Below are 15,276 nucleotides of genomic sequence, written 5' to 3'. Positions count from 1 at the left end.
CCGACCCGCTCAGTGAGGGGTCAGAGTCGGCTTCAGTAACAACATCACTCCGAGAGAGAGACACAAACAGAAGACATGAAGAAACGAAGGAGGGATCAGAAAACAACCACAGACATGTTATTTTCACAAAGTTACGTTGTAGAGCAAAGAAAACGTCTCTTCTTGGTCACCTGTAAAACTTCATATCTATGTCAATTTTTTTTTTTTTTTTTTCTTAAGACCACATTTACATTGATAATGAGTCCTATTGTTTGTCGTTGGGATGCTATTGGATAAAAGAAGTGTTTATAGATGTGGTCATCTGGCGGTGAAGTCTCACTCATGGCAACACTCCTGTCGAGTTCATCTCTTCTTATTCTTGTTTTATACAACTGGATTTGTCAAGATTGAAGCAAGTACATTTCCTTAAATATATTTTTGTGTGTTTATTACAGTGTCTAGAACATGTAGATATTTAGCCATTCTAGAAAACATTCATTATATTTGATTGAAAACTTGTTATGTCCATGTTGTAATATTACAACTTTAGGTCAGAGTGCCTGTGCACCTTACACATTACAAAATACTGCATTTCTCATGGTCACATATTGAAAAAAATGGAATAGAAATTTCAAAGCTTTTCTGATTGACTGCGACTAACTTCGAAATCTGTTAAATTTAGTGTAGACTAATTATTACATATGTGGACATGTGATATACATTTGTGGTATTTGAAACTCCATCATCTATAGCAGTGTTTGCAACTGTTTTTTAACCCCTAAATGATCCTGAGATTTTTTTTTTTTTTTAGAACTGATGAGGCCCCTGTGATAAGAGGCCAAACATCTTTTTAGACAAAACTGAGTGCAGTTGCTTTCGATTTGACACAAATAAATGAATAAATGAAATGGACTACAGACTTAAATCAGCATATTAACACACAAATATTAATATATGATGTCACCCTAAAAATATGTTTTCCAAAGTTACTTTAAAAAACCATTTAACTGTTTAAATGTTAAAACCTGAAGAGGATTTTCCCTCATAAATATAAACCTGTCTGCAGGTCAGAGTCACCACAACTGTAACATCATATTAATCTGAGAGCAGAAATAAAACATGAGTCTGACCTCAGAGTCTCCAGTCTACAGTGAGGACTCTCCAGAAAACCCCACAGATCCTTCAGTCCTGAATCCTGTAGATACCAGTTCCGACTCAGGTCCAGTTCTCTGAGATGGGAGGGGTTGGACTTCAGAGCTGAGCCCAGAGAAGAACAGCTGATCTCTGACAACCTGCAGTTCTCCAATCTGAGTAAAGAATAAAAGATGTGACTTTAGGAAGAAAAGTTCCTGCTTGAGAGTGTTCAATGTTTCATCATTCTTTTCAGAGCTCAAGGTTTAGAAAGTAGAAGTTTAAAAAATGAAATTCAAAAAGCTGAACCAACAGGAAGCAGCTTCACAACAGTCAAATACAAACAGTGACAAGATTTAATGAGAAAATGAAACAACACCTGAAAGAACTTGAACTGACTGACGGAGCAAACATGTTTCCTGCAGCAGAGAGAGGAGGGCAACGGGGCAACTGCTCCCCCAGCAGACCAGCCCTTAGAGCCAATCCTTATCTTAGTGTGGAACCAAACCACTGCAGCTGATTGGACTAAAGCTTTGCTACACAATCACAGCAAAATTGATGTTTTCCTGAGGTGGTGATGTTTACATTAGGTATGTTTGGAGCCACCTTATTTCCACTGCTGCAGTGTGTTGGTCATGTACATTCATGTAACTGCTTTGGGGTTAGTGGTTAATGTAAACATTATTATTCTAATAATGGACCAGGTGGGAAGGTTCCTTGGAAAATGAAAGCATTAGTTCTGACAATCTGTTTGATATTCAAACTAAATTGGCATTATGACTGAAATATCCCAAACTCAACCAATACAGCCATGTTACATGTGGATGAAATTAATATTCTATATTTGTGATTTCTCTGATATTTTCATTCATAAATGATGTTGTGATATTACAGATATTATAAACAAACTGTTCCTAAAGCAGAGAGATAAACGGTCTCTGGATTTTTGGAGGAAGCCAAAATGAAGAACCTACTGTCTTAATAAGAACACTTACAGTGTGGAACCTTACATTAAGAATAAGTGAACTAAAAGACAAAGATCATTATGGACAGTTGTGTTCAGGAACACTTCCATTAGTCCCAGAAACAGGGAGCTTTAATGCCACACCTGAGGAAGACCGGATTTGTTCACTATGCAAACTGGATGAAGTAGAAAGTCAGATGCATGTTTTGTTTTTGTCATAGTCCACTCCTGGTTCTCCCCTCCACCACCCACTCTACCTGCCTGCTTACCTCTCTTAATCAGGATAAACAAACTCATCTGCTCCTCCCAGACTCCCCTTAACCAGCTCCTCCACTCTGCCTCTCTGCCAGATTGTCTTTGCATTACGCTCAGCTTTCCCGACGGACCTCCTGGGGCCTAACCTGCCTTCGGCCCCAGACCACTACTCCTCATCTCTGCCCCGGTAACCTGACCTGCTGCCTGTCTCTAGACTCTGCCTCTGCCTGCCGTCTGTTTGGGCTATTGCACGTAGTCAATAAAGTTCTCAGCTGTTCCAGTCTAGACTTGTGCCATTCTTGGGTGAGAGAGTGAACCCATTACAGTTTTGTTATTCTGTGTATGAGAACCTCAGAGGTGTTTTTGTTGGCAAAAGGGTTTATATTTGTGTTGATTTCTTTGATTTTGGATGATTCGAAGAAACACTGAAATAAGATTTTAATATTTCAAATTAATATATGATGTCCCCTTTCAAAAACATTAGATTAATGTTTTCCATGACGTGTTGAAACAAAACTTTATTGATTCAGTCTGGTCAGCAGAATATAACCTGATGAAATCAGCAACATTAAACTGATGTTTCCACATGAATGCATCACTGATTCTAAAACCATAAACTGAACATGAACACTCTGTACACTCAGCGTTACACACATGAAGACAACATCATGTGTTTAAGGTGATGTTGAGCTGAACAGGACTTGTATTGAACACACAGAGGGAGTGCACCGTTCCTGGAGATACTGCAATACCAGGTCGATGCGTGGAGTGGACGGAGCAAGCCCCTATTCCATCTCCCTGTTCCAAAAATCTATTTAATATATGGTCCCCGGGTAGGGGACGTATCAGATATTAAACTGATAAGAACAGATACTACACTTGATCTTAGCCAAAAGGCCGAGAAGCGATACCGCTCAGCTGTCGGAGGTAACGGAGTGTTTCTCCGCACCGACCCGCTCAGTGAGGGGTCAGAGTCGGCTTCAGTAACAACATCACTCCGAGAGAGAGACACAAACAGAAGACATGAAGAAACGAAGGAGGGATCAGAAAACAACCACAGACATGTTATTTTCACAAAGTTACGTTGTAGAGCAAAGAAAACGTCTCTTCTTGGTCACCTGTAAAACTTCATATCTATGTCAATGTCGGATTCTCTGAAGATTCGGCTCTCCTCGACTGGACTCGGCTTTTTTCGACCGAAAGAGAATAATAAAATGAAAGAGTAACTTAAAACCACAAATGACTGAAAACACACATATTTAAAATAGCATTCAAAGTCATTTTAACCAGTATTACTGCCATCATTTTATCTTAACAAAAAGTCTGTTATGTCCATTTAATGCTAACATACAATGGAAAACGCCATAGACCGGCTAACGGGATTAGCATCAGTACCGCGATCATTTTAAAGCGTCAGTGAATTTATTCCAACTCCAACATGGCAGTAATACAGACATGTACAACAACACTTACAGACATATATTCTCTCAGCTCTTACAGAACAATAAAACAGCAGGAATTTAGTTTCTACCTGTCTGTTTCTAGAGAAGAGTTAGAAGTCAGAAAATGCTTATGGAAATACTTAAAGCATCAGACTTTTCATTTTCACATTATTAGATTATTTATTATTTATCAGTGAATTCAAACTCTTCAAATGCTTCATGAATTTCACCAGCAGGTGTCGCCATCCATTTTGGTTGTCAGTTGTCATTGTTGTCATTAAAGTGGCTGCAGCTCGACCTTTTTCAGGAAAATGGAAAATGAAATAAAACTTCGAACTGAACTGAAAAAAAGGAGCAGTGCTGAAAACGAGTTCAGGAAGTTTTGCTGCAAGCTAAATGCTGTAAATTCACAAACTTCCGTCTTCCTGCAGCACCTGTAGCAAATATTCACCGGAGTTCAGGTAAGAACTTTAATGAGAACTCTGACGCTGAATTTCTTTAAAGTTTTCTTTTCTCTGTTTGGACGTGAAACTGTTCTTAAACATCATTTAATAGACATGATTAGCAGAGTCCTCCTTGTTTAAGGTCGGTACGTCGTTATGCTAATTTAGCTAGCATGCTAACGTATCTTAATCAGGTAACTTATCCACGTTAGCATGGAAACAGTAACTTAGTTACCTACGTGGGGAGGAGGTTTGTCCACATCTGGTTATGGATGGCTGGCTCCTGTGTTCAGGGGGAGGACGTGGAGATGCTTCTGTCTCTCTTTAGCCCGATAAAGGAGGAGGGTTGGAATTGTGACAAACAAGAAATGAAGAATAGACAGAGGAGAGTTCATTTGTAGTTCAAAACATATTCAGGGTGTTTTTTCAGACAATGCTAAATAACTTCTTTTCTTAGCAACATCCAAATGTTAGAGACTCAGTGCTGCTCTCCATGAAAAGCAGCAGTCAGCACTGTCTGGATACAACAGTGGTCAGGGCTGTATAATGTGTGTTTATATTGAATGTGCTGGAGAGGTAATATTATAATATCAGTAATTTACTCATTGACAGAGTCTGTCATTTATACTCCAGAACTCTTTGTGGCTTCTGGCAGCTGCAACTGTGTTGCAATTATTGGTTTATAGTCTTTATATTTCCTTAATTTTTATAGTTGTGAAATACAGTTTTGTGTCTTTTCCATTTTCCATCCATCTTCATAAATGTTATATATTATGACATTATGCCATTTCTAATCAGATCATTGTAGACAAACATAACTGTGAATCTGAGCATGTGTAATAATGTTTTCTACTAGTATTAAAAGATAAAGGCTCATTTATTTGTCCCATATTGTACAACACATTATATAAATCAAAGGTCATTGGATCTTTGTGATCTACCTGATGTGGATTATTACTGTCGGTTAATGATTGACTTCAATTCATTCCAAAGTTCAGAAACTGCTCTGGTATCAGATTTTCCTGTAAGTCATATTCAGTTTTCCACAGAGAGCTCAGACTGTGTTTGGATCAACAACTTTAGAAAACCTGCTGTCAGATATACATGTAGATATTGTCTTTATTTTTTTCATGGAAGCTGCAGTTAAAGTTCACCTTCACTCATCAGCTGCATGAAGATTAGTTCGACCATCAGGTAACATAACCAACAGCCTTCATCCTGTTTGTGTCAGTGAATGTTGAACCAATTTGAAAACAGATTATAAAGTCAACAAAATGGGAATATTCAAAGATTTAGCTACAGTGACGTATGAAATACTGAACTTCACTCCTGCTGACTCTTAAAAATAAATTATTATTTATTATTTAGGAATCGGTATTTACAAATTTGATTTGAAAACTGACAATTTGATGCTCATATCTGGGGCCATGATGATCATTTTCAACCAGCTACCTTCTCAGATTTATAAAGAAGAGTTACTAACTCAGATGGGCTCAGAGTTGAAGAACATGGCAAAAAGACAGGGAGATAGACAAAGTGATAAAAGAATACAAACTGCTCAGTTCTGTTTAATGTTCACTATTAAAGGAAACTGTTAATTTAAATGTTGCAGTCAGTGAATGCTTTAATCGTGATGATGAGCCATCAAACTTCTCACAGCTCCCTGTTCAGATTCCAGATAAAGAGGGTTGGTTGTGGATGATGTGGTTACTTATTAACAAGATCTCTTCAAATGTTTGTGATAAAGACATGAACTCATAAAATTACTGCTGAAAACATCAGTTAAACCAGCAGAATGTCATCTGACAACTCACTTGAACTGAAGATAGTGAAGTGTGAGCATTGTTTTTTTTTTTCTAATAAGAATGAATATAATTCTATCTTGAGTAAATGTCACTGTACACTTTAATAATTATAATGATGATAAGGATCTTTATACAAATAAACAGAAACATTAATGATCTACATCAGTCAGATTATTATTCTGTGTGATTGGGATAGATCATCAAGTGTAGAGAGCAGCAGGGTCCCCTCTCCTCCTCCAGCAGCATCGCACACTAATGTTGTGAGCAGTAATGTATTTCTTGGCCACAGCTCGAAATCAGACTGCTTCTTTTTCATTTCCGTGACAATCTGTTGCTGAGGATTAACAGTGTTCTCTTCTAAAGTTACTTTCTGCCATTCATCTTGTTTCATTTAGTTGTGAGGATCAGAACGTGGGCTTTCAAATAATAATAATTTTCTTTTGTCAGTATGATCAATCATTGTTTCCTCTTCAGTAAAATTGAGCATATACTTCTTTGCATACTTATTCAATAATGATATTTTTCCCAAAGAAAAATACAAAGCTAAATGCAAACCAGGTCGTTGAGGGTGTGTTGGTAATCACCATGTAGTGGACAGATAGTAGAACTTCATCACATCCTGTTTGTTTCTTATCAGGAGGAAGAAAACTGGTTCAGTTACATGAATGTCAAATCGTTCCATTTTGTTCCAGAGCAAAGATGAGCTAACAATAATTTCTTAGGAAAATATTTTTTATTTTTTATCACCGTAGTCCATAAGAACACTGATTGAATACATGTAATATTCAAGGTCTGTGACTCCTGAAAACATTGTCTCAGTTCTGTTGCTTTTTAATAACAAAACCAAAAAACATGGAAGTGGACAGTTTAAACTGAAGACAGTAGAGAAGAAGGTGATGATTAGAAAAGAGATGTCAGTTCAAGGTTGAAGCAAACAGCAAAATACAAAAAAATAAGAAACACTTGCCCCTGGACATTTATGTTTTGTCTTGTTTTTACATCATTTTCCTCTTTATTGCATGATATTGTCCTCTTTGGCAATTACTGAGGTATATGAATAGTAGAAATTAGAATTGAATATTGAAATAATACAAAAATCCAGATTTCTGATGGCTCCATCTGTTGGTTAAACTCAGAATGGCATAGTTGTTGTTGGATATGAATAATTTGTTTACTGCTTACTGATATTTTAAAATTTCATGAAGACTTAGAAATTGACATTGTTGCAGCACATTTACATCTTCTTCTGCTGAGTTGAGGGTCAGGAGATTAGAGGTGTTGTTGCAGAATCATAGCACCATCCCAAAGAGTCCTCTGGCACTGATTTGGTTTTTAACACAGGTTAGAATGGTTTTCACCTCACTAAAGCTTTTAATAATTGGACTCTGAAGTAATGAGGATGTGACTTTTCCTCAGCTCAAACAGACACCAGGACTGATGATGGAGAACAAGCAGCTTCTTCTCTTCACATGAAGCTGGAAAGTGTCAGAAAGTCTCCCTGAAGTGAGTTCAGCAGGTGAGAATCTGTAAATGTCTGAACAGGATCACTGTGATCACACTGAGCTGACAACAGTAGACATGTTTATTTACCTTCCTTCCTTTCTTCCTATTTACAGACTGAATCTATCAGTATTTTATCTGGAATTTGTAGTGAATAGTTCCTTCACTTTGTTCTTGCTCTGATGTAAAGTAAGATTCTTAGACTTAGTAAACTCAAGATTCACCAGAGTTAAACCAGATTTCATTTCTTAAAAGGTGTTTAAATGGTCACCATAAATTAATCTAAAGTGAAGCAGAAATTTTCATCAATTTAACTTTCTTGATAAGGCTTAAGTTGATTTCCTTGAACTGGCATGGAGTGTTATATTTGAGCCATGACAGAACAAACATGTCAGAACTGGTCTGAAACCTTGGATCAACTTGAACTGAGTGACTTGAACTCTGACTGTTAATTGTATCTTTTCAGTATTTCTAGATACAGTGAAGCCATTGAAAATTTAAAGAAGCACTCCTTGTTTTTATTCTTTGGAATCCTTTAAGGCAAAATTGTCAAGTTATTTGCTCAATGAGGTGACATGAATTAAATCACAGTTGCATCAACACATCCTACAGTCAGATACCACCATCTAGTGGACAGAGAGAAGAAGCACCATCAGACCTGAGATACATTTCTCTGAAACTTGAAGTGATTACTGACAGATCAGACTGATTTCTGTGACGTTGTGGAGGCACAGTATTTAAATAATGTGTCAAAGAAACAAATGCTTAAGATGGATCCTGAACATCAGATGGGAGAACCACCTCCTCTGGTCTGGGGTTTCCTGAAAGGTCAGACTGGTTTAGTTGTAACAGTTGGGTTTTGTTTTTTTTTGTTTTTTTTTTTTTAACTTGGCTTCTGAAGGAATCATTTGGCCCTCAGAAATGTATTTCATTAAAATTCTGGACCTTCAAAAGTGCCAACCTATGGTGATCATAACTGTGTCAAGGTTGTATAATTATTCAACTTGCACTGTAAAAAGTAAATGGTGATCTGAGTTTGTTTGAAATTTAGTGTTAATGCCAATGTATAATATTGAAGATTGGGATTAACATGAATCAGGAATGTTCTCTGTTTATAACAGAATCTGACTGAAATTAAAACAGAGAAAGAAAAGTCAAGCAGTTTGTTGTTGGGAGTAAAACTCTTAAGTTAATGACACATTTGTGAAAGTAATGCGGATTGTGTCCTGTGATGTAAATCCTATTGTAATAATATTTTTGTTGTGTTTGTGTGAAGGTGGAGGCTCAGCTATGAATCAGTGTGAGGACAGAGAGGAGGGAGCCCCTCCCTCTAAAACCACTCTGTGTGGGGAACATGAGAGTCAGACCAAAGCTCAGAGGTGAGATGAGGATCTCTAACTGTCCATCTGTCAGAGCTCAGCACTCAGATCACTGCTCCATCATTATTCCGTCCCAGGATGTGGAGATTCATTCATTCATATTCACCAGTGCATCACAGGGCCAACACACAGAGACAGACAGAGACAAAAAATATGCCACTCTCACACTCAGACATACGGACATGGCTGTTGTGGAGCAACAGCACTAACCATAATGCTGCTGTGCTGCCTGCATGTAGAGATATATGTATTATTTAATTTGCACATTTCAATGGAATAATATGATAATAAGATGGAATGACATCCAAACACACAAAGTGATATGTAACTGTCATTAAAATGAACAAAAATATTGCACATTAAAATAATCTGGATGATTTGTGGCTAAACAAATGAAAGCTGGACTTGGCTGATTTATTTTAAAGTGATTTTCTGCCCACTTTCTTGGTTGTTAGTTCTTTTAATGTCAACTCTGTTTCTACTAGCAACCAGAAGTCAAGACCAGATTCTCCTGAACTGAGCTGTGTGTCCATGAAGAGTGATCGGTCTATGCAACGACCTATTATGTTTAATGATGGACAACAGTCTGCTGTATCCAGCTGTGTGTCCATGAGGAGTGATCAGTCTATGGATGATTTTATCAAAGAAAAAAGGTAAAAGATGATCATTTGTTGTTGTTTGACTCATTAAAGGTATCAAAGCTTGTCTATCAGTTTCTCTGCTGTTCATAGAAAACTCCTGGAACAAACTGTGTGTTTGTGTCTTTTCTCCTCAGAGTTCAGTCTGACAAACATCATCACACAGACCTGGACTCCATATTTATGGTGTGTAAATGTTCATCCAGTGACTACAACAGACACCAACAAAGACTTGAGTTTGAAGCTGCACTCTTTAGACCAGTAGAGCTTTACTCTGTGACAGACAGAAGTTGAATTGGGATTGAACAGGTTTGGGGTGGGAGAGAATGGGAGAGGACTGGGAGTTGTAGTTCACCACAGAGCAATAATCCATCAGCCTCAACAGATATGTTCTGTATGAATATGGTCTGTTGGAGACTTTTACAAAACATTTCTGTTCCTTCTTGTTCATCTACAGTGAATCCTAAAGAAAAGTTTATTTAGTTGTTTTCCAGAGAATTTCAGCTGTGACTGAATAACAAAGACCAAAGCTAATCAGATTCAGTCCTGGACCTCCATGGACTCTGTCTCTACAGGGTTTAAAGATGGAATAATTCATCAGTGAACGAGTTCAGGTGGTCTGATCCATCTTCACCAACAGTCACAGTTAATACCCTGAATTTTCACTTCCTGAGTTGATGTGTTGAAGGGCTGTATCAGTTTGGTCTTCATGTGATGATCAGGATCTCTGTGTTGTCAGAATCTAAAGTCAAACTTAGTAAGTTACACCAGTGAAGTTAGTTTAGTGAAGTCAGCAGGTCTGAATCTTTCTGTGTAGCTCTGGAAAGAGACGTGGCAGCAGATGATACAGCAGCAGCTAAAGTTGAACTCTGCTGACTGATGATCTGATGCTTTGATCCATCAGTTTATACTGAGAGTGAACTTTACACAGGATGTTATTGTGTTCCAGCTGCTGGAGGAGAACATCGTCTGTTTTGTGAAGAACGAGCTGAAGAAAATCAAAAGGAGTCTGAGTCCAGATTACCCACAATTCATCAAGAATGAGGATGATGAGGTGGATGAAGAGCAGAGGAGGAGCAGAGAGGCATTTCTGAAGATCACAGTGAACTTCCTGAGGAGGATGAAGCAGGAGGAGCTGGCTGACTGTCTGCAGAGCAGTAAGAGGATTTAACATGATGGATCAATTAGACATTTACTAAAGTCTGAGGAGACGGAGAGAAATATGATCATATTCTTATTCCTTAGGAGAAGTAAATATCAACCTTGTAGTAATTTTTTTTCATCTTTTATTTATTTATTTTTTGTTTATTCAGGAAGTCCTGCTCGAGTGTGTCAGCATAAACTCAAATCTGAGCTGAAGAAGAAGTTCCAGTGTGTGTTTGAGGGGATCTCTAAAGCAGGAAACCCAACCCTTCTGAATCAGATCTACACAGAGCTCTACATCACAGAGGGAGGGACTGGAGAGGTCAATGAGGAACATGAGGTCAGACAGATTGAAACAGCATCCAGGAAACAGGACAGAGCAGAAACAAGCATCAGACAAGAAGACATCTTTAAAACCCCACCTGGAAGAGACCAACCAATCAGAACAGTGATGACAAAGGGAGTGGCTGGCATTGGGAAAACCGTCTTAACACAGAAGTTCACTCTGGACTGGGCGGAAGACAAAGCCAACCAGGACATAGAGTTCACATTCCCCTTCACCTTCAGAGAGCTGAATGTGCTGAAAGAGAAGAAGTTCAGCTTGGTGGAACTTGTTCATCTCTTCTTCACTGAAACCAAAGAAGCAGGAATCTGCAGCTTTGATCACTTCCAGGTTGTGTTCATCTTTGACGGTCTGGATGAGTGTCGACTCCCTCTGGACTTCCACAACACTGAGGTCCTGACTGATCCTACAGAGTCCACCTCAGTGGACGTGCTGCTGACAAACCTCATCAGGGGGAAACTGCTTCCCTCTGCTCGCCTCTGGATAACCACACGACCTGCAGCAGCCAATCAGATCCCTCCTCAGTCTGTTGACATGGTGACAGAGGTCAGAGGGTTCAGTGACCCCCAGAAGGAGGAGTACTTCAGGAAGAGGTTCAGACATGAGGAGCAGGCCAGCAGGATCATCTCCCGCATCAAGACCTCACGAAGCCTCCACATCATGTGCCACATCCCAGTCTTCTGCTGGATCACTGCTACAGTTCTGGAGGAGGTGTTGAAGACCAGAGAGGGAGGAGAGCTGCCCAAGACCCTGACTGAGATGTACATCCACTTCCTGGTGGTTCAGTCCAAACTGAAGAACGTCAAGTACGATGGAGGAGCTGAGTCAGATCCACACTGGAGTCCAGAGACCAGGAAGATGATTGAGTCTCTGGGAAAAGTGGCTTTTGAGCAGCTGCAGAAAGGAAACCTGATCTTCTATGAATCAGACCTGACAGAGTGTGGCATCGATATCAGAGCAGCATCAGTTTACTCAGGAGTGTTCACACAGATCTTCAAAGAGGAGACAGGGCTGTACCAGGACAAGGTCTTCTGCTTCGTCCATCTGAGTGTTCAGGAGTTTCTGGCTGCTCTTCATGTCCATCTGACCTTCATCAACTCTGGAGTCAATTTGATGTCAGAAAAACAAACAACTCGAAAGTTTAAACAAAGAAGGACTGGATCTAAAACAACACGTCTCTACCAGAGTGCTGTGGATGAGGCCTTACAGAGTCCAAATGGACACCTGGACTTGTTCCTCCGGTTCCTTCTGGGTCTTTCACTGCAGACCAACCAAACTCTCCTACGAGGCCTGGTGACACAGACAGGAAGTAGCTCAGAGACCAATCAGAAAACAGTCCAGTACATCAAGACAAAGATCAGTGAGAATCTGTCTCCAGAGAAAAGTATCAACTTGTTGCCATGTCTGAATGAACTGAATGATGGTTCTCTGGTGGAGGAGATCCAACGGTCCCTGAGATCAGGACGTCTCTCCACAGATGAACTGTCTCCTGCTCAATGGTCAGCTCTGGTCTTCATCTTACTGTCATCAGAAAAAGATCTGGACGTGTTTGACCTGAAGAAATACTCTGCTTCAGAGGAGGCTCTTCTGAGGCTCCTGCCAGTGGTCAAAGCCTCCAACAAAGTTCTGTATGTGCAAATAAATCCATCTAGATCAACCAAATTTTTTTCTTTGTCAAAAACATATATGTGATTTTCTCCTCTTGTTTTTCTGATTCCTCTTCAGACTGAGTGGCTGTAACCTCTCAGACAGAAGCTGTGAAGCTCTGTCCTCAGTCCTCAGCTCCCAGTCCTCTAGTCTGAGAGATCTGGACCTGAGTAACAACAACCTGCAGGATTCAGGAGTGAAGCTTCTGTCTGCTGGACTGAAGAGTCCACACTGTGAGCTGGAAACTCTCAGGTCAGAGTTTGTTTGTGGCTTGTGTCTTTTTTTTTTTTTTTTTTTTTTTTCTTAATGATTTTTCATTAAATTAGATAAAATGAACAGAAGATGTTTGTAGATTTTGGAGATTGTAATCAATATAAAAAGCTTCATAATTCAAAATGAATCACTGATTTGATTCACCACCTGGAGAACACACTCAATGAAACATGTTGCTCAACCAACAGGTGCATGCTGGTGTCCTCCTGGTGAATCATAGAGCAGAATCAATGCATCACTACATCGTGTGTAACTGAGTTCGTAACTGTCTTTACTTTAATCGATGTGTTTGCTGTGTGTTCTACTGTTGTTTATTTCTGTGTTTAAATCATAATCAAGTAAGGTTTGGAATATAACCTGACATAAACTAAAGACAAACATTCCCTAGCAACGAATCAGGAGAAAATGGTTAATGAAAACAAATACCTTCCCCCACAGCTATTACAGCTATACAGCGACTAGGACTGCTATTTGTTTCACCCAAACCAAAATGCAGAAGAATCCCACCTCTCTGTCTGGAACAGTAAATTGGACTCACACACAGAGTGGATTGCACCCTGTGAACGAAGGGGGCAAACAACAATATATACAAATGACTAAAGGCCATAACAGAGTTCTTTATAAGACATTTGGTTCTTCATTTTGTCTTCCTCTAAACACCCAGAGACCATTTTCTCTATGCTTTAGGAACTGTTTATAATATCTCTAATAACACAACATCATTTAGTAGTGAAAATATTATATATTTCATTCATATAGAATATTAATTTCAGCTCACTGGCCCAGGGACTGTGAATGAAATATCTTTCTAGTAATTCTATGATCAGGCAGCTTCACAGATCTGTTCCACAGCTGTAGCATTTGTCTCTTATGTCTGATACTCGAGGGCTCCCAACCCAAATCACCATGAAGAGCCAACACTGAGGTCCATTTGTGTACTGCTGTAAGATAACCAATAGCTCTATGATGCTGAGTATTACAAAGAGAATATTCACAGAATCCCCAGACAGCAGAAGCATCGTCTGACACACACACACACACACACACACACACACACACACACACACACACACACACACACACACACACTACAGAACAGAGTGAAAGTATGAACTCCCAGATGAGCACAGTGTTCAGACTTGTTCAGGGCTCTACCTGCAGACTGAGCTAAAACACTGACAGCTGGGTTAAATGTCATGTGTTGGTCCAACGTCAGGACATTTATACTGATCAGTGTAGGACAGCAGTACTGTCCCAAGATTAACAACATTCAACTTGGCCTAAAATGCTCCACTTGTGTTTTGTCTTGGTTCTCCATTAGTCTCCAATACCAGCACCGTTTTGGAACAATGTTCAGCATAATGTGAACATTTTTTATTTCTTAGCCAACAGAATAGATCATCCACATGTAACATGGCTCTGTTGGTTCAGTTTGGGAAATTTCAGCCATAATACCAATTTAGTTAGAATATCAAACAGATTGTCAGAACTAATGCTGTCAGTTTCCAAGGAAACACCTGGTCCATTATTAGAATAATGATTTTAGGATTTTAGGATTCTATGGATTTATATCAAATCATACAACTGAAGATAAGTCAAAATCAGGAAAAACATTATTTTTTTTTTTTTACCCATCTCTATTATCCATTAAAGATGGTGAAGTTTGTAGACTGTTTGACTGATTTTAGAGTGGATTTACCTGCCAGAGCTCAGATTGTTATACAGGAGTTCATATGTGGCAGAATCAGAGATAGAAATAAAGTTTGGCTGACTCTGCTGTTTGGTTATTTCTGATGTGTTCAAATCACAATGTTGACAGTTTGAGTCAGTTCAGGTTCTTTCAGGTGTTGTTTCATTTTCTCATTAAAACTTGTCACTGTTTGTAGTTGACTGTTGTGAAGCTGCTTCCTGTTGGTTCAGCTGTTTGACTTTCATTTTCTAAACTTCTACTTTCTAAACCTTCAGCTCTGAACAGATGATGAAACATTGAACACTTTCAAGCAGGAACTTTGTGTCCTAAAGTCACATCTTTTATTCTTTACTCAGGTTGAGATGCTGCAGTTTGTCAGAGATCAGCTGTTCTTCTCTGGTCTCAGCTCTGAAGTCCAACCCCTCCCATCTCAGAGAACTGGACCTGAGTGACAACAACCTGCAGGATTCAGACCTGAAGGATCTGTGTGGTTTTCTGAAGAGTCCTCACTGCAGACTGGAGACTCTGAGGTCAGACTCATGTTTTATTTCTGCTCTCAGATTAATATGATTTTACAGTTGTGGTGACTCTGACCTGCAGACAAGTTTATATTTATGAGGGAAAATCCTCTTCAGGTTTTAACA

The 15,276-nt window shown here is 39.1% G+C and overlaps 1 protein-coding gene and 1 non-coding gene across 2 annotated transcripts in view; one reads left to right on the top strand and one right to left on the bottom strand.

Moving 5' to 3' along the window:
• The window catches only part of LOC115053664 (NLR family CARD domain-containing protein 3-like), a 284,587-nt gene that overhangs the window by 162,294 nt on the left and 107,017 nt on the right, over positions 1-15,276 (top strand). The window contains exon 7 of the mRNA XM_029518514.1: positions 12,748-12,921. Within this exon, the coding sequence (XP_029374374.1) occupies positions 12,748-12,921 (174 nt within the window). The remainder of the gene's footprint in view (positions 1-12,747; positions 12,922-15,276) is intronic.
• On the bottom strand, positions 3,048-3,238 carry LOC115057767 (U2 spliceosomal RNA). Its single transcript, XR_003841953.1, has one exon. It is a non-coding gene; the product is annotated as a U2 spliceosomal RNA (small nuclear RNA).

The sequence above is a fragment of the Echeneis naucrates genome, chromosome 2 (genome assembly GCF_900963305.1).
Source record: "Echeneis naucrates chromosome 2, fEcheNa1.1, whole genome shotgun sequence".
Lineage (NCBI taxonomy): Eukaryota > Metazoa > Chordata > Actinopteri > Carangiformes > Echeneidae > Echeneis > Echeneis naucrates.
This window is presented reverse-complemented; position numbering and strand designations above follow the sequence as displayed.